This window comes from Orbicella franksi, chromosome 6, assembly GCF_964199315.1.
Source record: "Orbicella franksi chromosome 6, jaOrbFran1.1, whole genome shotgun sequence".
Lineage (NCBI taxonomy): Eukaryota > Metazoa > Cnidaria > Anthozoa > Scleractinia > Merulinidae > Orbicella > Orbicella franksi.
The window spans coordinates 32,453,002-32,479,104 of NC_138150.1; the positions used below are offsets into that span (position 1 = coordinate 32,453,002).

Below are 26,103 nucleotides of genomic sequence, written 5' to 3' on the forward strand. Positions count from 1 at the left end.
ATGCTTTCAATGTGAAGATCTCTCAAAGATCCTTTTGGCCTCCAAATTTGAAATGAATTGGCCAAATATTAAGCTTATTATAACATTTTGTGCCATATGGCACTATCGGGACTTAAAGGGTTAAGAACTTTTTAAATATATATATTGAAGTAAGCGCTGCCAAATTTTGCAACTGCATAGGTTAAAACTGTGAATTTGATATGACATGTGATTACATGTCATTATTCTCAGAACTTGATGTTTCCATGGCAACCTCATTTTGACAGGAATGAATTTTCAAGTTTGGAATTATTTATTTAGTTTTTATTAGCAAAATTTAACTTTTACACAGTCAGTCCTGACTTTTTAGCATTGCTTTATCAGTTTTGATTACTTTTGAGCCATTTTTGAAGCAAGAACTTTGGTGTTAAAATTGTACAACTGAACTATGTATGATCCATCTTAGAAACACACTTTTCTTGAAGATCAATGCTCTTGAATTGATCTGTATGTTACTTCCTTTCCTCTTGTTCTTACTCCATCAAATTTTGAGCATACTTTGGGTGCTCTTCAACTATGCAAATATTTAATACACACCGGGCTGGAATGCGCTGTGAAGGGGAACTTTGTTGCCCGCTGTTGTTTAAAATTGTACAGTGGAAATACAAATAAAAGTACAAAGCAATTTTCAAAATGGTGGCTGAAAATGCTATTTTCAATGCTACCAAGGCCCTGCGTCCTCTACATAATGAAGTCGATAATTTCTTTTTGTTTGAAGAAGTAAAAGCAGCCCTTGCTTCAATTATTGAAAAACAAGCGTGAGCCAAAACTCTTTGAAATGAGGTAAAATGTCACAAATTCCAGCATCAGCACTCCTGGAAGGAGAAGTCAAGATTTGGCTAAAGATGCTCCATAGGCTCCTCAGTCAAAGAATTAAGGCCTGCAGTATTTGGACTGTAGAGTTCAAATGGGCGATGTCCTCGGGAATTTTCTCTTTAATTTTACAGAGTGTAAAAAAAGCCGGTTCCGTTTATGGTGTACACAGATATAAGTTATCCGAGCTAAGCAGTGACTCAGTCCAAGAATTCCTAATCAAGAACAGTAAAGGAACAAGAAAAGGAACTTCAAGAGTTTTCATAAGTTCTGAAACGCCTTTCACCATCACATTTATCAAGAGGACACAGCAAGGGGGGGGGGGGGGGGGGTGAAAGCCCACTACAAATTCATTGATGAATTTGGCTACACGTTTTCATAAGCATATAAGTAGTGAGAACTAGACTGAGTGGAGTATATTTCAGGCTGTTTGTAATTAGACATTTCCCTTGCATTACGCACTTGGCCTATTTGAAGTTACTTGTTAGGTCTTAATTGTACTCCACTCTCCACAGTTACCAATGATTCCTATCAATACTAAAATGTTATGAAAATTCTGTGAATTTCTTTTCACTGAAAATGTCATGTACATACTTTATCACTATTGGAAACAGTGTTTGAATGCTGATCGGTTCGAGTTTGACTCCTGATCAGTTTGATTCATTTTGTTGGGACAAATTATAAACAAAACCACCCAACAGAAGGGTGATCAAACTGGATTTTATTCTAACACTATCTAAAAGTTCCTAGCTGCTGCTATTAAGTACACTATCTTAAAGATGAATTCCAGTCCATACTGCGCAGTCTCAGCTCCCTAATGTTTATAAACACGACAATTGCTCACTCAATGGAATGTATTCAAGGTTACTCATCACAAACTACATATCTTATCTTTGAGGCCTTCAAATTCTTTTTCCAACAGCTTCATTGATTTTTACAGCTGCGAAGTTGTTTTATATCAAGTGATATAAGAAAGAATGAAGCCTAAAGCTTCTACTGCTTCGCATCCATAATGGTGGTTGTTTTGAAATTTTGAATTTACTTCATGTAAGTATTGCAAAATGTTTACATTTTGTGATGTCTTCCATGAAACAAAACAAAAAAAATGCAAAGAAACTCTCAAGAATGCACAGTATGGACTGGACATTGTCTTTAAAGTTCTTAGCTGCTGCTAATAAGTACTAGCACTATCTTAAGGCTCCTAGCTCCTGCTAATAAGTACTGTACACTACATTGTATCGTAAAGTTCCTATAACTGATGCTAATAAGTACACTATCTTAAAATTCCCAGCTGCTACTAATAAGTACGCTATCTTAAGTTGGTATAGCTGCTACTAATAAGTACAATATCCTAACCTTCCTGGTTGCTGCTAATAAGTACACTACCTCAACTCTCCTAGCTGCTGCTAATAAGTACACTATCTTAGCTTCCTATAGCTGCTGCTAATAATTACACTATCTTAACTTTCCTAGTTAGATTTTCTTATAGCTTCTGTCAAAACTGCTTTAAAGAAGTACTGCCAAGGATTGTTCTTTAGATGAAGGGGTTCCACATGAGCTTTATCAATGTAAGAACCTAAGACAGGCAAAAATTCCTGTCTACTATTTTGCTTGGCAATGTAATCCGTAATTTTAGATCTCTTTGTTTTCTCAGAAATTTTTTCTACTGCTACTCTTTTCTTAAATGCATTAAACTTGTTGGCAACATTTACTCTTTGCTAGTAATTCCATGGCTTCCACTTGTTTGAACTTCAGTTCCAAATGTACCCTTCACATCCCTACAATCAGCTAATGAAACATTTGCAAAGGGTGAGAAATACTTAGCACTAATTTTGTTAAAGTATCTAATTTGTATCTTTTCTGCAGTGTCAAACAATCCATTGAAAGTGGCTGAAGAATGTTCATTTGTGCTTCCATGAATTTTGGCGGCAGCTTCAGTGGTCTCATACCTTCTTCTCCTGGCAGTTCTTGGTCCCAGTGTTGATTCCCCATTTACAAGTACAGTGCCCAGGGCTTCTTGTTCGTGCCTGAGATACTTGTCCCAGGCCTGTGATTAGAAATACCATAAAATCCCACGTTAAAGCCCTGGACTCATATAACTTCGCAAGGCATTTTGGGTGGGCTTTTAACCGGTGCGGGCTTATATCTGGGGGTGGGGGCTTATATCTGGGGGTGGAGGCTTATATCTGGGGGTGGGGGCTTATATCTGGGGGTGGGGGCTTATATCTGGGGGTGGGGGCTTATATCTGGGGTGGGGGCTTATATCTGGGGGTGGGGGCTTATATCTGTGGGTGGGGGCTGATATCTGGGGGTGGGGGCTGATATCTGGGGGTGGGGGCTTATATCTGGGGGTGGGGGCTTATATCTGGGGGCGGGGGCTTATATCTGGGGGTGGGGGCTTATATCTGGGGGTGGGGGCTTATATCTGGGGGTGCAGGCTGATATCTGGGGGTGGGGGCTGATATCTGGGGGTGGGGGCTGATATCTGGGGGTGGGGGCTTATATCTGGGGGTGGGGGCTTATATCTGGGGGTGCGGGCTTATGTCTGGGGGGCTGTAACGAGGGATTTTACAGTATTGCTAAACTAGACACTGGGTAGAAACACATTCATTTAAATTAGATATGGTTGGACGATACTAAAGTTGTAAACAAAATAGATCTGAACACAACAATTGTATTTAGCCACATCCTACATTTGATATTCTGATGTATATAGTTTAGAAACACTGTCATTTATGACAGTCTTTCACCAACCAGATGAACACAGGCACACACTCAGGTTTCTTGCCCAGGCACTGCACTGTCTGGCACTGGCTGTCATTCTGGCTCTGGCTCTGTGTTAAGTGGCTAGTTCACCGAAATTAACTTGCAAAACATAGGGCTATTTGGGTAGGCTTTTAACCCGTGGGGGCTTATATCCGGGGAATTTTTTTGTGGGATTTCACAATATTGCTAAACTAGACACTGGGTAGTAACACATTTATTTAAATTAGATATGGTTGGATGATACTAAAATTGTAAACAAAATAGATCTGAATGCAACAATTGTGTTAAGCCACATCTTACATTTGATGTTCTGATGTTTATAGTTTAGAGACACTGGCATTAATTACAGTCTTTGACCAACCAGATGAATACAGGCACACGGTCAGGTTTCTTGCCCAGGCAGTGCAAAGAAGTCTGGCACTGGCTGTCATTCTGGTACTGGCTCTGTTAAGTGGCTAGTTCACCAAAATTAAACTTGCAAAAATATTTTTTTCTGGTTATGCTATTATCAAAATGCCCAAAATTAAATATCATCCAGCCACTGAATAATGCAAACCTATGGACTTAGTTGGAAGTTGTGCCCAGCAGATTTTTGCCGCACACTTACTGGCAAAACAACCACAATGAAGAATCAAGAATATACTCAACAGGAATATTTTCTAGTTCACATGTTATGTCCTTGCATCGTTCCCTGCCTGTGGCCAACTGAAAGCATTAATTATACAACTAGTGATTTCTTAAGCACTGATTGGTTAATTTTTACTTTCATTTAGTTTAACTTTAACTGTCATTCATATCTTTAATCTTAAATTAATTGTTATTATTGTTATTTAATTAATCTAGAATAAGCGATGAATGGTTCGCCTAGATAAGCACTTGCTATCTGCAGGCCAAAATAATAATAACCTGTAATTTCCAAAATGAACGAAAATATTATTATTATTGTTATTGTTATTATAAATTTCTCACCCTGTCAAAATTGAATTTACAAGCCTCCCTGCACATGCACTCCCACAACTTGCCTGTAATGCTGTCTTACAAAATCCTCGAATATTCGAAATATGAAACGTTCACAAAGCACCAATACTGAATTAAAATTAAATATATCATCTCACCTTTTTCTGGGTTCGTTAGACGTTTTTGTACTCTGCCAATGGCTTGTGATTTTCACGCACAGCTTACCCTCTTGCAACCTTCCGGGCTTTCATGAATTGAGCCACGTTAAAGCGCGTGTTCTTTCTGCGCAGAGTCCTAGAAATTAACGCATAAAAACTAAGAAAAGAAAGCTAAATTACGAAAACAAAAATCAGAGAGTTTTTGCCAAGGCCTTGAAGTTTCTCGTCGCAACAAAATTTCTCGGATAAGTAGAAATGCTTAAAAACCTGTCCGGGCCAAAAATACGACACAAACGACAAAAAAACGTTACCTTCTCCTTTACTATTTCCTCGGTTGTCTCTTTCTAGGCGAATATCGAAGAAAGTATTGCATGTTTGGTACCAAATGACGGGAGAACTGTATTCTTTCAGTACATTCGAGATTTGGCGCCTTCGAACTAATCCCAGGACCGCGCGGAGGCATTTATTGACAGGCGTTTACTCAGTTCCAGGCTTCTCTAAAAAACACGCCGTCACAGACGCCATATTCGTGGACAATGGTTGTTTGCCACTTTTTATTTTGTAAATTTGCTATGTCAATTGTATTTTATGTAGTTCTTAATGTAAGTTTGGCTCAGTTTTTGCTGTGTTTTTTATCTTGTATGGTACAGTCGAACCTCCACTAACGACCACCTTTTATGTCCCGGTGGATCGTCCATACATCCACTCAACGGCCACTTCTCTACAATGTCTACAATAACAATAGCCAGTTAATGTTTGCGCTACGCGACGACCGGCGAGGAATGGCAGGGGATGCAAAGGGTCGAGTCACCAGGGTCTGGTCCCCGTAGCGAGTTGGGGACCCAAGAGTGGGGGTAGGTGCTTGGACGGTTGCTATGGAAACCGCTACCACGGCGAGGCCCTTTGCACCGAGTCACACCGATAAAAACCGGTGGAGTAAGAGGTGAGGAAAGGAAGGGAGAAAAGAAAAGGAGGGAAAGGGAGGAGCGAAAAAGCGCAAGAAAATCCGGCGAACGACAGCTACGGGTACAGAACCAAACGCGGAGACGAACGTACCAGGCGAAGCGACCCCCAACGGAGCTTATTGCGCGAGTGACGTTGAAACGAGCAGAGGCCTGGGACTTGCTTCGCTAAGCATTAACTTCTGCCAACAAACTTGACACCAATAAGCACGCCCCAACTGCCAAAACAACCTCTCAACAACAGCCAGTTAATTAACGACTGACAAACGGTGTATACAAAACCCCATTTTTATTGGAACTTAATCCATACCGCGTGTTCGACTGTATCTTGTAACCAATTTTATTGTAGGCAAGATTTTATTTTGGTCTAGTGTAACAAACTGTAGGTAAGAAAGAGTACAAATAAGGATAATTGTTGTTTTATTAGCATTTTATTAAGCGTTAAGATTTTGTTATTTTAATTGTTTTTACTGCTATTTTAATATCAACACCCAAATAAAGGTATTCATCCATCCATCCATTGCATTTTTTCATGCACTTGTTCTTTTTGATAACTTCTTTTGTATGCCGTTGGATCAACCTCGTTCCCAGGGTCTCTCATCTTACCACCCCCTGGAGCGAGCGGTAAGATGAGAGACCCTGGGAACGAGGTTGCCGTTGGATGCGATTGTTTTTGCGGCCTCTCTTCTTGCCTTCTTTCTTATGGCAATAATTCTATTCTCGTTCATCTGATCGGCTTTTTACTTTCTTTGCTTGATAACGATGTCATGCCTTTGTTTGAAGTTCTTCCATATTCATGTATTCTTGGGTCAAAACTTTGCCTCATTAGCATATGGTAACTGCAGAGACCCCATGCACCAATGTCCATTTAAACCTTATGGCCATTTAAACTCGTGCTTTCATCATTTTTTTCGTGTTTGGGAAGCCTTATGAAACACTCGCCCTCGTTTATGAAATATTACATCAATTATGCGCTAATCATTCTCATAGAAAATGTGACCTTTCTCTATACAAGCAGGAGCCATTAAAGCATTTTTAGTACCAATGCAATTTACATTAGAGTAATAGGACTTAATAGCGTGATAAGTTTGACGTCTTTCTTCTGATGTTTGACCCTTGTGAAAACGGACACTTTAAAAACGCATTAGTGTGGACCATTAGTTTAGTGCAGAATTTATAATTCCAGCGAAATAATGACTAGTTTTCCAGAAAATATATATTCTTTCATTAGCAGGGCACAGCGATGAGCTCGTGAAGCACTTGCAGCTTTCATCCACAATTTTTTTCGGTTTACAGACGGTTTGCAGCTTTCGTTTCATGCTGTGTTCACAGGAGTTACAGGCTTCTACCACTTCCTGATTTTCGCGCGAAAGCTTACTTCATTGTCTTCATTTGCACTTTGCTGGAGCGTTGCATGACATCTCAGAAGACTGCTGCGGAGCAAGGAGACTATTGGCCTGCGAGCAGGCTCACGTTGGAGCACTTGTGCCAGCGGCTTCTGACGATAAACTTAACCCCAAACGACCCGAAACTTAACTTCGTCCCTACCTCTTCCTCAGGGTCTTCTCCTCAACGATTTGAAAAATGGAGAAGACCCTGGGGAGGAGATTGAACTTTTAAAAGTCGAATTCGTTGCAAAGAATAAATATACATCACTAACCAACGCGCATTTTTTAATTGTGCCCTTGTCGTCTTGGGAGTCTTAGCCATGTTTCAGGTAACACACACAAGGCATGCATTCTGCAGCAATTTTGCCTTTTTTCCCCGGGGGGTACTCCCTTATGTGGGCTATTTCGGTATGACCGCCCCCAAAGGGTAGGGTTTTTCAGCCGTTTTGGTCATAAATAGGATATCGATTTTGGCCATTTTGGACTTAAATTGGGTATGGTTTTAGCACTCTGGTCTTGAATTGGGTATTTTTCTTAGAAGAAGCTACGTTTTCATCATTATCAATAAGACCGTCAACAAAAGCCCTTCATAACTTATGTTTAGGGCAACTGTGTCAGCCGCGACGGTCATAAATAGGCAATCGAATTTTTGGTCAGGTCATAAATAGGGTAACAAAAAACGCAGATTTTGGTCATAAATAGGGCAAGAGTTTTGGGGAGTGGGCAGCGCAGCCCACCCAACTTTTCTGGAAGTAACCCCCAGTCTCCCCACAGGTAGCCCAAGCTCGATATATGAGAAGCTCAATTTTTTGTTGACCTCTGTATTGTCACATAATTTGAGTGATTTGCATATTTAAAAGAGTTTGTATGGGGAGAGAAATAGAGCCGAAAATTGCGAAAAATTACTGTTGAATTTTAATAAAAATTGCTTACCTGAACCCCAGTGGTGGTTCTTTCGTGTTCAGGTAAGCAATATTTATTTAACTTCAACAGTAATTTTTCGCAATTTTCGGCTCTATTTCTCTCCGCATACAAACCCTTGTAATCACACAAATTACGTGACAGAGAAAAATTAAGCTTCTCATTTAACGAGCTTGGGCGACCTGTGGTCTCCCAGAGTGCACTGCAAGGCATTATAAACATTATGTTGCGTCATTATGCTAGGAAAGAAGTTGTTCTTGAAGAACACTGCGCGAAGGATCGTGGAGCAGACTTGCTTTCTTTCACGCAGAAAGCAAACTGTAAGCCTTCGGTTACATGGAGGCATGTTTGAGATTTCCAAGCGTTTCGAGCAGGCTAACCAAGCTGCAAATCCACAGGAACATTTGGAAGAGGAGCACGTGAAAGCTGGTCGCAACGCCGAACTTTCGTTCGCGTCTTCTTTGCGTTTAAAGAGTGGACTTGACAGCTCATCGGTGTTTTGCTGCTTGAGGATTCCTGACAAATACCAAGCAAGGAAACGAGAAATCGATGTAGTGGTGCTCAGCGTTGATGGGATCTTTTGTATCGAGGTAAAATGTTGGTCGGGAACTGTAACAAGAAGTGAAGATGGGTCCAAATGGATCCAAACAAGAACCAAACAGGTCTCCACCAACACTTTCGCCACTAAACACATTGAACACGAAAATAGCGTAACAGAGACCGAGACCAAGACTCGCCTGCTTAGAGACTACCTGTGTAGAAAAGACGTTTATGTCTCAGAGAAGTTTTTTCACAGTCGAGTTGTGTTCTGCAACACAAACCTCGAGCTGGATGAAAAGATATCAAATAATAGCACTGTTGTCATTAAACCGAGTGACCATGACAAATTCATTCAAAGTTTTAATCGTGGCTTCTTGAAAAGTTTGCCTGAGGTAGTTGTGCCATCATGGATTTCTGGAAAACTGTCCTATTCACAGCTGAGCCAGATCAGAACCGTACTTTCTGCAACTGGGACTTGGGATGTGATTCATTTAAACGGAGGAAGACAGCTTTACGGGGATTTCAAGGAATGCGCGGGGGTTTCTCTCGACCGGCAGATGTGTGAAGCAATGGTGTTTTCGCACCAGAGAAGTCGTACTATGGGTATGGCATGGGCATTGCTCGGCTATACTCCACAGGTTTCAGTATCCTTGTTAGAGCGAGGTGGAACCGGTTGGTTATGGAACTCGTACTGTGCTTCACTGAAAATACCATACAACACTGATGTTGTTTTCCGTATCTGCGGCGAAGAAGTAGACTCGAAGATTCCAGCTAACGATATTGAACGAATATCTATCAGCATATGATAACAGATTGTAGAACTGTTAAGCCATTCATGCTAAAAGAGGAATGTTCCATAACTTTCTTTTAAAAATCAAAATTTCATGCGTTAAAAACCAACCACACGGAACCACTTGTGAGTGACACGGTTTGCTTTTGGCGTCGGATCAGTGCGTTTATTACTTTTCACCTGCTGAACTGTGAGACGTTTTGTTATCATGGCGATGGATTATTGAAAACTTGTGGTTACTAAGTTCATTTCTTAATTCCACTATACCAAGTATAAAATATTATATCAGTGGACAGAAGTTGACATTTTTATTTGGTTTTTTTTTCATGATAATCTGTAATAATACAGCACCTATAACAACACACACCTGTATATTGTATATTTTGTTTTGTTGGGGCCCTAACCACTTTTCTTGGAGTCAATATTTATTTGGCAAAGAACATGTCACTTCTGAAGATGTTACCAGTCTAATTGTGTATGTATTTCTTATTAGTGTAAATTTACTGTTAGTAAAATAAAAAAACCCCAAAAAAGTCAAATATATAAGTTATAATTTGAGGGCCCCGCTGAAAACCGCCATGGAGGGTTGGTTTCCCCCATTAAATATTATTATTGTTAACCTTATAACGTTATTGGTATATTGTGAATCTGTTAGTTTGATTGGCTCTATTATCATTTTTTATCTGCTGTTAGGAAACAGTTGTACACGTGCACATTGCACACAATGTTTGAAACCCTCAGAATTCTTTGATGTAACACAATTAAAGTTTTTTGTATGCCTAACTTGCCCTTTTTTATTTGGCAAGTACGGGAAAGATGGACACTCCTGCTTTATGAGTTACCTATCAAATACAGTTGAACCCCTTGTAAGCGACAACCCAAAATGTCAAGCCCAGGTGGTCCCTTACAGGAGGTGGTTGCTTACCAGAGTTTAGGTCATATTGGGACAAAATTTTGCCTCATTAGCATAAGGCATCTGCAGAGACTTATCCATGTGTTAATATTTTATTCATGTGAAAAGTCGATTTCAATAAAAAATACAGTACTCCCCATTGAGAAATTTCCATCTCTTGTACTATCCAGGGGATGCGATAATGCTACAACACCATATGATCCACTTTCGGTTCTATTATCTGTTAAATGGTTGCTTACGGAAGGTTAAAACAAAAGAAAATTTCAAACTTTTAGCACTGAAAGTGGTTGTGGTCACTTACGAGAGGTGGTCGCTTACAAGAGGTTCCAAATATAGTGATTTGACTTGGAAACTTTTCGTATTTTGGAAAACTGGTAACTGAGGAGGGGTGGTTGCAACCAGAGGTTCGACTGTATGGCTCAAACTGTTAGAGTCAAGGGCTCAAAATTAAAAAAATTCTCGAGTGGCCATTTTATTTGGAGATTAAGTGATAAAAATCAACTAGGAAGAAATAACATCTGTAAAGAAAAAATTTCCAAGAGTGTTTTGGTCCCTAATTTTGTATACGTTGTATATGTCTACCAACACATATTACAAACGATCCATTCATTACAAGAGACACAGTCCTTAGGCATACATGACATACTCAATGCTCAAGGGTTTGCAATGCATTATAGGACGAATTTGAACACAGTCAGCTGTTTGGAACTTTTCAGATGTGAGAGAATCCTATACAGAAAAGCAAAAGGATGAGCAGACTTCTTTTCTTACAATGTTTTAAGAGCAAAGACCTTTCACTATGTATTTCTGGAAGGACATGATGCCTGAGACGGAATAACTACTATTGATCGTCAACACAGAGAAACATAGTTGACATTATAGCAACTGAACCAGAATTTTTGGTTGCCAAAGATGCAATGTTAGCCACATTGGTGACACTATCAGTCACAATTTTGAGCCCTTTAACAATGGAGCTAACCAGATTTTGGCAGACTTGGGCAGCCCAAAGGGCTGCCAAGCTGAGCACCATACAATATAACTATAGGAACAGGATCACATGCATGCATAGAAATAGAAAACCATACAACTCTTTTTTCATAGTCAACATGGCTAGTAGCATGGATCATGGGTGCATGCGTCCAACAACAAAAAACACGACAATGACGTTGTGCAACATGGCAGCCATACTCAAGCTAACACCAAGTCAAGCAGCCTTGGTTTACAGCATACATCTTTGATATTGGACATCCATGTTATTATCAATTGACACCCGTCAAAACAAGTTATCCACTGACCAGTATCACGTGATTATATCGCAGGCTCAAGTTTAGAGCTCATCAAGGTCAGATGTTTTTTGAAGCTGACCGCTGACCAAGTACTGGGTTTCTGTTGGATCATGCACTCAAGCAACGATAACTCGTAATCAGGCCCGGGTTTTTCATAAGCCAGTTAATGCTAACCCAGGATTAAAAGTTAACCAAAGTATAAATTATTCTTGTAAAAAAATTGTTTTTCACTGCTTATGTTTGTGTAGTTTGAGGTTATTCAAACTCAAAAGAGAGGGCCAAACAATATAAACAGAAAACTCACTGCAAAGTTACAAGACTCAAATCAAAATTCTCACTTATCCTGGGTTAGCTTAATTGGGCTTTGAACAACCCGATCCAGGAGCTCCACTTTTAGGCTTGGCTAATTTTATATATTATGGATGGACAATAACTTCAAAGGAAGAAGTCAAAATGTGTTGGTGAATATGTTCGGACATCATGTCTGATCATGATGTGAAATTGGCCACACATATTCCAAATTTGATCAGACAGTGTTTGATGACCGACTCTTCTTTCCAGCACTGTGGGAGAATATCATTAAAAAGAGATATATGTCATTTGCATTTGAATAGACTCCCTGCATTAGCCTCAGTTACAAGCTAGTTCTAGTCCAATACCAGCATAATTTAATAAATTTTAATAAAGTTTAGTGGAATTTAATTTGTTCGTAACACACTAGTGCTAAAAATAATTTTAATTATTATGAAAAGAATAAACTCACACCTTCCTTCAAATAATTAGTGGTAAATTTTATATGAAATTGTAAGACATGTCAGATTGAATCAAGCCTCACTTGCTGCATTAGTCTGTTATGGTCTCTCATGCTCAGGTTCTTTTCCTACTGGAAGAATGACCTTCCTTAATATGCAGTTTTGCACAGTAAATATAATGCCTGGATATTTCTTGAAAAACAGAAACAAATGGATTAACACCAAGACTCTAAACTTATTGGAACATTACAAAGGCTAACCTCTAAACTAAAAAGTCAAAAACACATCAAGCAAGTGTGAGAATTAAAATCATCTTTGTGTGCGTAAGTGTTGAATCTTCATCTTGGCCTTCCTCCAAAGCCACAAAAGAAAGTTTCTTGCTGGATTATTGTCATGTTCTCCTTCAGAGAGTTGAGCTTTAAAGCAATGCCAGGCAGAGTATGGTGCCAAAAATAACATCCAGTAAAATGCAATGTTGCAAATAAAAGAGGGTAAAAATTGCCAAAGGAAAAGCTGCAATAAACCATTCATTAGAGCAGTTGTTGCTATCTCGGCAAACAATGTTGGCAGTTGCCTGTGTAAATAATCATAATAATGATAATAATTAAAATTTATAGCGCACGAACTTCCATGTAATACTCAGTAGTGTACAATTAAAAACAGATTTGAAATTCTGACTTCAACGTATTTGTAAAAACATCTCTTACAAATCATGTTAGATTTCACTTAAGATCATGTTTGGGCAGTTAAGTGGTCATGTACAGTGCTGCTTAAATCCACACCACAGACCTTTTTCAATTCACAGGTGCAACCTTGACAATTATACAATCATGTATCTGTCAAACAGTGACATTCATAGTTTGCTATCAATAATATTTTTCACTTTTAGCATTTCCATGGGAGAATATTCCAGACAAAAATATGGCCCCACAAGGCTTCAATGTTTCTCTGAAAGAAGCTATAATTATCTGAGAAAATTTCCTCCCAGCCTCACCCCATAGCATCTATTTTGCCAGTAGCCATTTATATGCTTGGGAGAGGGGAGGCACCCCAAGATTGAAGTTCCTTGCTCAAGAACACATGTCTGGGCTTGAAGCTGAACCAATCTAATTTAATGTCCAGTGCACTTAAGCCATTAGACCTCCACATTTCCTGTCAAAGGGGAATTGTTATTGCTGAAGACATTCAAACTCACCTCCAACCTCCCATCAATAAAAGCCACTTTAGCTTGGACCACTCAACCAGGCTCATAAGGATGCAGTAGATTAGAACAACACATCCGACCCAGGAATTGAGAAACAGCCACTTTATTGTAAACTTTCCAATCAGGTAATATGGCACCAAAAGGAGGCGTAGAACAAATCGCAAATACTCCTCTGAAGGAAGGATCCCCTATCAGAGATGATGCAGTTATTAGTATAAAATAAAACGTGTTGGGTGCTTACCATTTGTCAGAGTAAACTGGTTGGGACGACCGTTGAATAATGGTAAAGATTTTTCCAAAATCAGGAAACTGGCCATACAAAATGGCGTTTACCATTTGCAACTCGACTTTCCATTTTTCAGCTGATGAGAGACTAGAAACTGGAAAGTTTAGCAAATAGTAAGGGAATTTTCACCATTCTGTTCCGAACAGAAAAAGAGGACTACCTCTGGAGGTAGTCTACAGTTTCTGAACAAATTTTCCAAAAAATTACTGTTCCTTTTGACTTCCAACAGAAATTTCCGGATTTTTTTGCTAAATGGTCAGCACTTGTTAATACACAGCGTGGTAAAGAAGAGAAAGACTTATTTGAGAAACTTTAGGCACCATCTTGTGTCAGTCTTTATTCTAATTGAAAATTTATGCATAAACTAAAACATTGCTGATTTAGCTGCTGCTATTTCACTAAAAATAAATATTAAATTTAAAAACAGTGTAAATGACTCAAATTTGAAACAGCTATAGATGTACCTACCAATACTCTGCTGTAGTTGATGTAAAAAAAATGGCAGCTATAGAACTTTGGTATGCTTTTTTAGGTGAGAACATTAGTCCATATTGATATTTATTCACTGTTCTCGTTCTCACCTCATTTAGACTTTCTTCAATTTCAGTTTCACTTGTGTGGCGTAAAAGAGGCACAAAAACCTCTTGGTGATAAACAAAGAATGTGAAGAGAACTGTTAACCTTGGAAACTCGCGTAAGCCCCACAACAGAAGCATTGCACGGACAGGATAAGCAGCCTAAAATAAAAAACACAAGCAAACAAAGGAAATGACATGCTTTCTATTAAATGCCTGATACACATGTAACAAAAAAACTAGATTAAGCCATGAGTTGCAACAAAAAGGTAATTTCAAACCTAACTCAGTTGAACATTCCATAAACAGGACACCATTGGGACATGAAATAGTGCCCACTTATGGGAGGTTAAAAAAGTATGGTTTGTCTGCAAAGGTAGCCTGTGAGCAGGTTCACCTTTGAGTCATGCAGGCAAGCGGTGAAGAGCAATGCGATCCGGCAGGAAGGGGTCTGGTAAAGAGGTGCCAAGAAAGTGAGCCTACCTTGATCTCTATAATTTTTTTCATTTCTGCTTCTGAAATACCATTGCTTGAAAAGTGGGAAAGGGGAGAAAACTTCCACTCTACAATGTTTGATGAGGAGTGATTAGATCCCCATGGAGTCGGTAATTTACCGCACATTCTCACAATCCACATTTGGAGTCAGAGGAAGGGTTGAGTGTGCATACAGTCTATTTCTGGCTAAATTTCAAACTAAAGAGAGAGCAGGAAATAGCAGTTGAAAGTATGTTAATGAATCTAGAAATACTACTGACTGCATGTGGGAAGAGTTAAATTTACAAACGTATGTGATTGCAAGCGGGCAATGAAACAACACAAAGGCGTTTGCCCAGTACCAGCATTATCAAAGATCAGAACGCCAAAGCAAGATCACCTGGAATCAAGTGTGCGTCCTTGCTAGACATAAAATTTGACGGTTTTTCTTTGGCAAAACTTTATCAACCACAGATATTGTGCCTGCATGTTGTTATGAAAAAGATTTACAAATATTTCCCGAGAAATCTGCACCGCCAAAGTTCATTCTTCCTCTGAAAATTAATTGGCTTATTTTTTCTGTGGTTTCTGGAGTGAAAATGAAAAATTTGCACAGATCAGAGCAGGCTCACTGTCTCATCTCGCAGCTATGCCACACGCGTTTGTGGTCCAACATGAGCCTGTTCGCAGACTACTTCAAAGGGCGCCAACAGGGTCAACTGTTCCTTCAAGTTCTTACAAGTAAGTAGTCTCTTATGACTGGCAATTAGTTGCTGTTCCCTCAATATAATTGTGGCTGAAAAGTCAACTATATCACATATCTCAGGGTCCAACAGTTTTCTAGAATGCCACACCACAAAGGTAATGATGCCAGCTGCAGACAGACACTAAGCATACACTTCTCCAAGTGGACACTTTCTCATCTATAAAGGGTTTCCACTTTTGTAACCAGCAGTCTTGCAAATTTATTCGAGCAAATGACATAAGGAAAGAGTTCAACTCCAACAGGATTGGTTTGGGACAACAACAGGGCCACCATTTTTCACTGTTTTGGGACACTAATTTGGCTACCATGAAGTCATGTGTAATCACTCAATATAATTATAATTCTAAGCTCAAAGTTTAAAGACTGATATAGTATGTACACCATACCTTATACTCCCAGAGGTCTGCTGGAGGTTTGATACCCAGAGTTTTTAATGTTTCAAGCTCCTTGATTAGCGTACGCCTGTGATAGGAAACTGCAATACTGAGAGGAGGAATTTCTAAGTCATACTCTGAGAGCGACAGCAAAAGGTTACCATCAATTCCTGCTGCTTGGAATCTTTCATCATATTCCTGAGCCCAATCACCCAGACTTCCTAACCATTTGACTACATCCTGCGTACTCCATCTAAGCACTGATTTTTTGACAAGTGGATCTTTCTGGCCCATGAACAGACTCAAAACTTGAAATGTAAACTATGAATCATAATAGAATACCGGTAAGTGAATAATAGCTGTTTCTTACTTTAAACAAATACAAACAGAAAATGGGCAAATCTGTAACAGAGGTTTGTGATCCACCAACTCAAACAAAGCATTGTCCATGCATAGTGAAAGACAGCCAAGAATTTTCTTACAGCCCCACAAGATCACATAAGATTGTTATGAATTAATTATTCTTTCAGAACATTTTGCAAAGAATCACAAAGTCGTGTAATTTTTCTTCTGCATTTGGAAATACTCTCACAAGGACTGTAAGTTGTATCACTTCAATGTTTGAACTGTTTGAGAATATCAGGCAAAATCAGCCATAACAGGTGCTAGCACAGTACAGATTACAGCCCTTAAGGTGGCTCCCTATAGTTTTATGATTACACGTGCGCATAGGACGAAAGCTCAAGTAATCTGCACATGCTCAAAGGAAAATGTAAGTGTTTTTCGATTTTTGTGACATCAACATGAGCACAAAAAGCAAGACTGACAGTGAATTTTCACGTTTCCTTGGGTGATTTTTTTTAAAATTTGGCCCAGATGTAACCACATACAATTCCTATAAAATACCCTATTTTTGTTAAAATCTGTCAGAGCTAATCTAATATATTTAGAAGAATGACAAATTACAGAATATTGGAAAAACCGTCTGAACAACCTTGACTTTTTACCAATTCAAAATGTCAGGCAATATCATTTCCATGATGTGGCAAAGTATGAAAAAATTTCAACAAAGGAAAGTATAAATAAGAATGAGTTTACGCAGAAATGAGGAATATATCTGCCTGTCATCAGATGAGATGTTGCCATGGTAACAATCTTAATCCAAAAATTGACAACCAAAAATAAGCCTTATTCTAACAGTACCCATACTGGTAAATCTCTACAGGGTAAACTTTAAGAGAAATTAACTAAATTCCTTTTCTAACTCGTGCTCTATGGGGAGGGTGTTCATAAATACTCTAGGGAGCCACCTTAATGACAGCCCTGAGACACACAGTACATGTACTTTGTATAATTATATAGACATGAGTGTTTCACTGGAAAATACACCACTGTCTCATAAAATTAATATGAAACTACACCAGGGACCTGAGTGGCATATTTTCCATATCCTCACCAAAGAGGACACTGATGATGCCATTTCCTGCCTTTTCATGATTGTTTGTGCAAACAGCCAGTGTACAGAAAATTACCTTCTGGCTTTAAGATTTTATTTCTGAGTGGATAGACTAAAATAAATTGTTCAATATCTTTGTGCCGCTGTGTAATATCCTCAATTTATTATATAAAAGTTAGTGGTATACTGAGTGGTAACAAATTGATAAAAACGATATCCCACATGTGAAGATATCTCTATCATTTTATAACATTTTTGTCCCTTTTACTGCACTTATATTTGTTGGTGTATGACTGAAACATCTTTGGATCTTCTTTGGAAGTCTTCGGCTGTCTTTGGTTATCTTTGGAAAACTTTGGAAATCTTCAGAAAATTTTTGGAACCGTCCATCTGGAACTCAGACAAATTTTGGAAAATCTTCAGAAATCTTCAGAAAGTTGTCGGAAATCTTCGGAAAATAACCAAAAAGGTCATTATGTATTGTGAGAATTTATATAATAACAAAAATTATATGGTTGCTTGGAGATACAAAATTTCTCTTCTCGTGTTGAAAATATTTCAAGAGTGAGCTCAGTGAACAAGTGAAATATCTTTTAACACTCGAAGATAAATTTCGTATCTCCACACGGCCACATATTATCCTCTATATTTTGAACAGTTTCAGAACAGAATTATTTACTGTATACACCAGCCTTAAATTTACAGTTAACTGTGAATCTGACTCAACTATGTTGACAGGTTTTAGACAACTGTAACCTGAATGGTCCCATTTGATTTCCTCACAACAATTAAAATCTAACAAAAGTGAGTTGATAAGACAACATTCCACTCTCCCACTTACATGTAACAGACTGATCAAATCAATTATTGGAGCCCCCATCGGAAAGTTGTCAAAACGATGTGAAAACTTTGTAGACTTTTAATTCATTATGGTTTGATGCATCAATGTATGAAAAGAACCATTTACAAACAAAATTTAATGAGCTCACAACAAATCTGATTTTTGCACTCACCATGGCAATCCCCAGAATAGACAGCACAATAAATATGATTTTTGAAAAGCCAAAGCGCACATGTTGCACTCCATGACTGCTCAGAGATCTCTGAGTAGGTTTAATATGCAGTGCATCAAACTTGGACATAACTGATCTGTAATTCGGTAATGTCTCTTGGTAAAGTTGTCGTTCCGCTACTTCCTTTGGAAACAATATTTTGATGGTCTTTCTATATAAGAAGAGAACATTAAATATGTTAAAACTGGGGAAAAAAAATTAAGACACTGGGAATGTTTATTCGAGGGACATGACATCACAAGTTAATGTTGCAGTTCCTAGGGAGTAATGCTTTAAATACCCCAACAGTCACAAGCAATAAACACACATTATATGGCATAAAGGGGGGAACACCGCTCTGCAATTGGCATGACAGATGAACTTCCATTGCACGACCAAATGCCAAACTTATCTCCCCAGTGGTTAATTCTGCACTGGAACATACACACTGCTAAGATTATGTCATATCAAGGTTTGTGTCCGTTCATACATGTATTCTGTAAGGAGAAATGCCCTAGCAGGCTACCAAGGTAAATACAAATCAGAAGTGAACTGAGCAGGGGTGAGTACCTTTGTGACTATGTGCCAGAGCTACATGTATCAATTACACTTTGCACTATCTGAGATTACCTCAATAGCTATTTGAAGTTTTAGGTTAATTTATATTAGTTTTTACTTATTCATAAATTGTTCTTGCTGACAAATTTTACTGTAATTAAATAAAGATTATCTATCTATCTATATCTGTTTGACTGCTGCCTTCACCTAAAATACCTGGATGACCACGAAATGATTTACAAATGTATACTTGCTGCTGTTGTGCAATGTGACTACATGTACAATAATAATGCAATAAAACCCAAAAATATATTAAGAACCTGTTTAGCTAAGGAAGATCAAGCAGGTTATAATATGCTGGTTACAGTTAAATTATGAACTCTTGTTTTAGAGGCAACACTATATATACAGTGGGTCCTTGATTTCACAAACCTCTGTATAACAAAAGTCGTCGGTATAAAAAACATTCTTTGCCCCAGCAATAGTAAAATGTATGGAAAAGAACCTTGATACAATGAAACCTTGTTATAGCAAATGTATTTTGTCAGTCCCTTAGCACCTTCATTATATCGAGGTTCCACTACGTATTCTGTAATCAGTTCTGTTGGGCTTATCATAGTACAGTTTTGAATAACACTGCATATTTAAACCTTTGGCACCTAGTGTTGTCCCCAGACAACATTTGGAGGGGTAGACAAAGAACTAATTGTGACGTCATTGATTCCTACATCAGCAGATTGTTCTGATAAACAACTAACTCAGGAGAGACAGAGCTTTCCATATGTGTGTCCATTTTGAAAATCCACTAAATGCGGCAAAATTGCTGGTAAAATTGGCCATTACCCCCATAACGTTATTGATCAATGTCTCATTTGCTGGTCTTTTGAATGGTAAGTACCAAAACTTTTGCAGCTGATAGAAAGGAAGAAAAGAGTAGATGATAGTGAGAAAAGAAAGAGAGAGAAAAAGGAAAGGAAAAGGAGGCAGGACAAAAAATGCAACGCATTTTCAGCCAAAAAAAAGTCCAAATTTTGGCTTATGTGCATGCGCTAAAGTAAAGCATCACTCATTGGACTATAGAAAGTAGTCGAAAATCTAGATCAAATGTAAAATATTGCATTCCTAACAAATTTAATGCAATTTAGCAACATTGCATGCCAAAAAACCATTTGACCATAAAAAATATGGCTTTTTGGGAGCAAGATCAAGTACGAAAGGGTCAAGGACCAGACCCAAGTTTATTTATTTTTCTGGGGATCAACAACCATATTTCCTTCACAGAAATTAAGAACCTAATAAGCACCTACCTAACGTAAATTGCCAATAGCTACCCCAGAATTGCCAGACTTCAAAAGATGTAGGTTCTTACATGCAGGTTTTTACAGTATAAGGCAAAATGATATGTTGTCCATCCTCACCTTAAAACAATGTTAACTTTTGGAAAGCCTGACCAAGGCTGTCGACATTCTGGACATGTGCAATGACTTGACGCATGCCACCACTGAGCTAGACAGAAACGACAAAAGCTATGTCCGCAGGTGAGTGTGGTGGGTTCTACCATCAACTCAAAGCAGCAACCACACTGTAAGTCTTGCTCTGAGAGAGTGTCATCTTCCTTGTATGCCATAATCTTTACCAATTATCTGGGAAGGTGATAAGAAAACTACATGTATTCCACATCTTAAACATTATTAAAAATAGCACAAGCTTACCTTTAATCAAATGACAATGACTGGGAGAAGGATACACTTTCCAGTCTTTCCACAGACCATGACAAGTTGATCACACTAATCTCACTGCCCGAGTCCAATGAAATCTGCTCATCGACTTCTTGTTCCTGCGATTCTGAAAACCCAGTCAATGGCCTTTCTATGGCTAAACCTCCCGAAGAAGCATTCAAGAGATTTTCTACTAAGAAATTAGTACTTAAGGACAGTGTTTACTTTTGTTAGTGCGCACGCATTCTATGCATCACGTAAGGCATGGTTTAAGTGGCACATGCATGCTGGGGTTGACATTGATGCAGTCAACTACGCTACCAGGTACATGACTAAAATGAAAGCAAAACTTTTCTACTGTGACCAAATCAAGTTTAATGAACCTGTACTTAAACCAGGAACACCAGAATAGCAGCATATCGCTAACCACTAACTGTTAACGTCCTCCAGCTGAAAAACTAGCGGTTATCTGATGAAAGTTATACTGAAATCCAACTGTACACATGTACCTGCAGATGGCGTAGTGGAAGCGCAAAACAAGTGCGAGATACGCAAATGTTTTACTTACTGGGAAGGTGACAGGAAAAAATGAAACAGCAGCATAAACATTTTGAAAAAAAGATCAATAACTCCAAAATACCCACGGTTACCCCTACATTTTATGTTATAAAATGGAAGTGGCAAGCCTAATCAACACATGATTACAGTAGTTTCTGGTTGTGAGCAAAAGGTATTTAGATTGTATTTTAGTTGAACCAGAGGAAGGCTGTCGGAGACGCAAAAAGCACTGTTGCAACGATTTTGTCATTAAAAATAAGTCAAAAATGGTTTTTATGTTACCATTTACCATGTAGTTTTATGAAGATCTTTATGAATGTGTTTGCTTTCTGTATGAAAAGGCCAATTCTAAGAAAATCTGTGATGAAAAATCCTTTCCTTGATGTAGATGTAGAGTTTTTGTCATGTCATATTAGATTTGCACATTGTTTCAGTTTGTGGACACGTTAAGTGAACACGTTGAACACGTTAAGTACTAATGGCACTGCAATTTAAACTTTAGGATCAGCTTTTTATGTCGCTAAACACTGGTATGTTGTTATTAACGCGTAGATGACGTATTAAAAAATGATCATGTCAGGCCATGATTTGGGAAAAATTAAATAAGCGCCCTCTTGAATAAGCGTCCCCCGTCTTCTCCTAAATTTGAAATAAGCGTCCCAGGTGCTAATTTGAAGATTTACACGGTATCCCTTGAAAAAATGTCCCCTCCAGACTGGAAGCTATCATTTTGTTCTCCCACGTGTATGTAGTTAGTATTGATAACATTAGCATTACTTAAGAAAGGTCCATACAGTTTTTTTAGGATTTTCTTTCCTTTCTTCGCGTGAATCCTGGTAGGCCTCAAGAATGACAACGTCTCACTCAGAAATCAGCGAGAGGATGTTGTAATAGGCCAAGTAAGGTCTGGCAGTTCTAAACTTGTCCTGAATTTCTTGAGGCGCCTTCAACAGCTTAAGACCAAGATTTCTCATGCAACTTTTAATCATACTTTTATGAATGTTAGGAAACAGTTTATGGCAGACCTCCACGAAGACGAAGTGAAGACTTCCATAGTATGATACTGGTTTGATCTATTAGTCTGTTAGAGGGGGGTGAATAGATTTTCGGATCGACAGATTTGGCCTTAAGGTATCAGTAAAACCCATTTGATCATCGGCGCGCAGTCTGCTCTAGTGTTCGTGGTTTTAACAAAAACCCATAGAAACCCTATATTTATTGGAAGCTTAATAACTACAGACTATGACCCGACCTGTTTAAAACGGTAAAACTTGGCCATATTTCGAAAATGTGAATATGTTTACAACGCTTCACGAACCCATAAATCAAGGTATACACCTGTTAAATTTAGGTCAGAGAAAACTATTCACATGGCATCCGTTTCTTCACACATTGACCTCAAAAACCGTGTCTCAGATATTTGGCACATGCGTGTGTTATTATTTTACAAGAGGATAAAGTTAGAAAAGGAAAAAAAATAGGATTGCCTGCAAATAAAAGGCATAACTTTTTAAAGAAAAGAATAATCAGAATTCGCAGACACGGTTTTGTCGGCAGTCTCTCCGAATTTCAGCCAATTTGGTCCAAGGGCTGCCGACCTGGAACTCAAAATGCACGTACAACTCGCCTATTTTTTACTTTCAAGAAACAGAGAAAAAATAAAATTCGCCGGCATCCAAGTGTTATGAGATTATGACAACAAGGGAGATACCACAGAGGAATCAACTTTCTGTATAGCAATAGGACTGTGATAGTAAACATGGAAGACGTACAAATTTCCCGGGACGGCATGTGGTAAATTATTCACCAGTGAATAAACTTTGTCCACTTCTCTTCATCAATCTCCTCTGCTTCAACAGTTTCTTGCAACAGTATTTTAGTGCGGCTTGCGCTCATTTCGGCTTGCTCGCTGGCTGCGTGATCGCAATCATTGTCGAGTTCATCCAGCAATTTTTCTTGGTTATAAAATGACCCTTTGTTGCTTTCTGCTAATTTAGCAGCCCACTCTTTGTCGAAAGTGTTTTTTGCCTTCTTTGGCCTTCCTTTAGCCGATGAAAACAGGCAAGATCGCTTTTTCTTCTTGGAAGACATCCGGTACTGATTATGGTGCACAAATCGCGGGTCAACTCAGCATGATCTTGATGTCATGTAACTTCTTGCCTCGATAATTAATTCATTTGACAGAACTTGTCAACTCTCCATTAAGTAATTAATATGCAAAAAATCTTTCTCGCTCAATAACTAGCAGCAGATATAATATTTTTTTGTGGATCTTTTTTATTATTTTAAAGATTACCTGAAGATTTATCCAACAGCTTAAAAAAGTAAAATTATGCAAAATGGCAAATTTTCCCCTTAGTGATACCTTAAAAAGCGTAGGGGTTGTGGATTTTTGCCGTAAATCGAGCAGATTCGTGGATTTTGAAAACACTCTGGATCATGGATCAGCTGTGAATTTTTAGGCGGATTCCGGATTTGTGCCTGTCTTGATGTTCAGATCTCGGGTTCTGAACGAAATTTGGATCATAGATCTTTCTTCAGCCTTGGTTGGTATGTTAACGAGTTTACCAAATTATTTCTTTTGTCAAAGAAAGCTCATTTAAACTCAGGTGTGAGACTGTTATTGGGATTGTACTGTGTTATAGTCATCACGCATGTTGCCTTCTATTTGTACGACATTACTAGTGACAATGGCATTCACATTTACCTTTCCGGATGTAATTTGTGGTTTCGGACTTGAAGAAAAATATTGGCGGATCGACGGATTTGGGGTAAAAAAGGCACGGATCGGCGGATTTGCAGACCCCTATTCACCCCCCTCCTGTTAGTATACGAAACCAAAATCCTACTTCATTCATCTGTGCGCCACAGAGTTGTTTACGCTATGCTCTACTTGCACAAATGTGATAAGTTTCAGAGTTTTGACTAGCCCACAGAAAGGAACCTCCTTCTCTTTGAAAAGAAAACTTAGCCCAAAGTTCACCCTTAACCAAAATACGACATAAGAAGCCCTTCCCTCGTTTGAGTTGGTTTGCAAGTTAACCCTTACGTTATTCAAGTAAAATATTGCAAATAAAGCTTTTCTAAACCCACCTTTTCGGCCGAATTTCAGGAAAAAGGACTTTGTTAGCTTTTCCCCTGCAGCAAATCTTGCCATTCACGTTCAGTCAGCCTCTCTTGAACTAGTCCAAAAGTGTTAGAAGCTGGCTTTGACAGCCGTGCAGGAGTTGTCGGCCATGTTGTGACGTCGATTTTCGAAAGATCGAGAAGGACTGGCGCGAAAAAGCAAGATGGCGGGCGCAAATATTGAAATATTGGCTGGTAGTTCTAACGCTGTTTGCAGCCGCCTGGTGGTTGAAGAACATCGTGAAGTTCGGATGCCCGCAAGTCAGCAGCATCCCTCGACGAACTGAGGGCTGCTCTGCCTAGGTGCTGGACGTGAAGGTCGCCAGTGCAAGGCGGATGGATCCAGGCGGAAAGTCCCAGGCAGCTTTCTTGTCGCGAACTGGGCCAGCGTGAGTCCTGAAGTGCCCAGATGAGATCTAACGGGCGTCACTTGGCGACAAGCAACGTGCCCTAGGACTTATAAAATTCTTTGCAACGTCTCTCAAGGGAACTCCATGTCGAAAAGTTGGCGCCGTATCATGAATAATTCATAAGCTGCGGTTAAATACAGCAACTCTGCCCTTACGCGCGCCTTGCGCGCATCGTGATTTTGAGCAACTTTGGCTGGATTTCCCGGAACTTGAGGGATATTTTCCAGGCCCGGGGACTCTAAACTAACTCCTGATGGCCTTGGTTTGAAGAGAAATGGATACAGGTAAAACGATCGCACGCTCAGTTTCCAACTTCTAGGCCGAAATATAGCCCCACCTCATTTTAAGACTGAAAGAGTAGCCGAAACCGCCTTGCGCGCATCGTGATTTTGAGCAACTTTGGCTGGATTTGCCGGAACTTGGAGGATATTTTCCAGGCCCGGGGACTCTAAACTAACTCCTGATCGCCTTGGTTTGCAGAGAAATAGACACAGGTAAAACGATCGCACGCTCGGTTTGCAGCTTCTAGGCCGAAATAAAGCCCCACTTCATTTTAAGACTGAAAGAGTAGCCGAGACCGCCTTGCGCGCATCGTGATTTTGAGCAACTTTGGCTGGATTTCCCGGAACTTGGGGGATATTTTCCAGGCCCGGGGACTCTAAACTAACTCCTGAAGGCCTTGGTTTGCAGAGAAATGGACACAGGTAAAACGATCGCACGCACGGTTTCCAGCTTCTAGGCCGAAATATAGCACCACCTCATTTTAAGACTGAAAGAGTAGCCGAGACCGCCTTGCGCGCATCGTGATTTTGAGCAACTTTGGCTGGATTTCCCGGAGCTTGAGGGATATTTTCCATGCCCGGGGACTCTAAACTAACTCCTGAAGGCCTTGGTTTGCAGAGAAATAGACACAGGTAAAACGTTCGCACGCTCGGTTTCCAGCTTCTAGGCCGAAATATAGCCCCACTTCATTTTAAGACTGAAAGTGTAGCCCAGACCGCCTTGCGCGCATCGTGATTTTGAGCAACTTTGGCTGGATTTCCCGGAGCTTGAGGGATATTTTCCATGCCCGGGGACTCTAAACTAACTCCTGAAGGACTTGGTTTGCAGAGAAATAGACACAGGTAAAACGCTCGCACGCTCGGTTTCCAGCTTCTAGGCCGAAATATAGCCCCACTTCATTTTAAGACTGAAAGTGTAGCCGAGACCGCCTTGCGCGCATCGTGATTTTGAGCAACTTTGGCTGGATTTCCCGGAACTT

General features: G+C 39.3%; 3 protein-coding genes and 1 pseudogene across 7 annotated transcripts; 2 read left to right on the top strand and 2 right to left on the bottom strand.

Moving 5' to 3' along the window:
* The first annotated feature begins 125 nt into the window (after positions 1–125).
* LOC145490635 (uncharacterized) lies at positions 126–1,187 on the top strand. The gene is given in 2 exon segments (XM_081469717.1): positions 126–793; positions 796–1,187. Coding segments are annotated over 2 exon segments (513 nt in total). The 5' UTR covers positions 126–672.
* Positions 1,188–1,830: 643 nt separating this feature from the next.
* Positions 1,831–5,258, bottom strand: LOC145490636 (uncharacterized; annotated as a pseudogene). The gene is made up of 4 exons (XR_014049714.1): positions 5,215–5,258; positions 4,734–4,869; positions 4,267–4,323; positions 1,831–2,899 (listed from the first exon to the last, which is right to left on the bottom strand). The product of XR_014049714.1 is annotated as an uncharacterized LOC145490636 (transcript).
* An 879-nt stretch (positions 5,259–6,137) lies between these two features.
* Positions 6,138–10,878, top strand: LOC145489045 (uncharacterized). The gene has a single exon (XM_081467942.1). The coding sequence runs from the start codon at positions 8,241–8,243 to the stop codon at positions 9,348–9,350; it is 1,110 nt and encodes a 369-aa protein (XP_081324068.1). The 5' UTR covers positions 6,138–8,240; the 3' UTR covers positions 9,351–10,878.
* Positions 10,879–12,251: 1,373 nt separating this feature from the next.
* LOC145489044 (bifunctional apoptosis regulator-like) lies at positions 12,252–25,754 on the bottom strand. 4 transcript variants are annotated; one of them, XM_081467938.1, is made up of 7 exons: positions 20,743–25,754; positions 20,449–20,673; positions 18,434–18,644; positions 15,977–16,285; positions 14,357–14,512; positions 13,481–13,677; positions 12,252–12,859 (listed from the first exon to the last, which is right to left on the bottom strand). In XM_081467938.1, the coding sequence occupies exons 2-7, from the start codon at positions 20,655–20,657 to the stop codon at positions 12,595–12,597; spliced, it is 1,347 nt and encodes a 448-aa protein (XP_081324064.1). In that variant the 5' UTR covers positions 20,658–20,673; positions 20,743–25,754; the 3' UTR covers positions 12,252–12,594. The 4 variants fall into 4 exon arrangements, with proteins under 4 accessions (XP_081324064.1, XP_081324067.1, XP_081324066.1 ...); XM_081467941.1 differs by having other exon boundaries at positions 20,449–20,867; positions 24,400–25,753; XM_081467940.1 differs by having other exon boundaries at positions 20,449–20,875; positions 24,400–25,753.
* Positions 25,755–26,103: the final 349 nt, after the last annotated feature.

Excerpts from the sequence above, each read along its gene's own strand:
- LOC145489045 (XM_081467942.1), top strand. The coding sequence starts at position 8,241 with ATGCTAGGAAAGAAGTTGTTCTTGAAGAACACTGCGCGAAGGATCGTG.
- LOC145489044 (XM_081467938.1), bottom strand. The coding sequence starts at position 20,657 with ATGGCATACAAGGAAGATGACACTCTCTCAGAGCAAGACTTACAGTGT. Across the intron at positions 18,645-20,448 it reads AAAGTTAACATTGTTTTAAG|AAAGACCATCAAAATATTGT; the intron begins GTGAGGATGGAC and ends CTTCTTATATAG. Across the intron at positions 13,678-14,356 it reads TTGAAGAAAGTCTAAATGAG|GGGATCCTTCCTTCAGAGGA; the intron begins GTGAGAACGAGA and ends CATCTCTGATAG.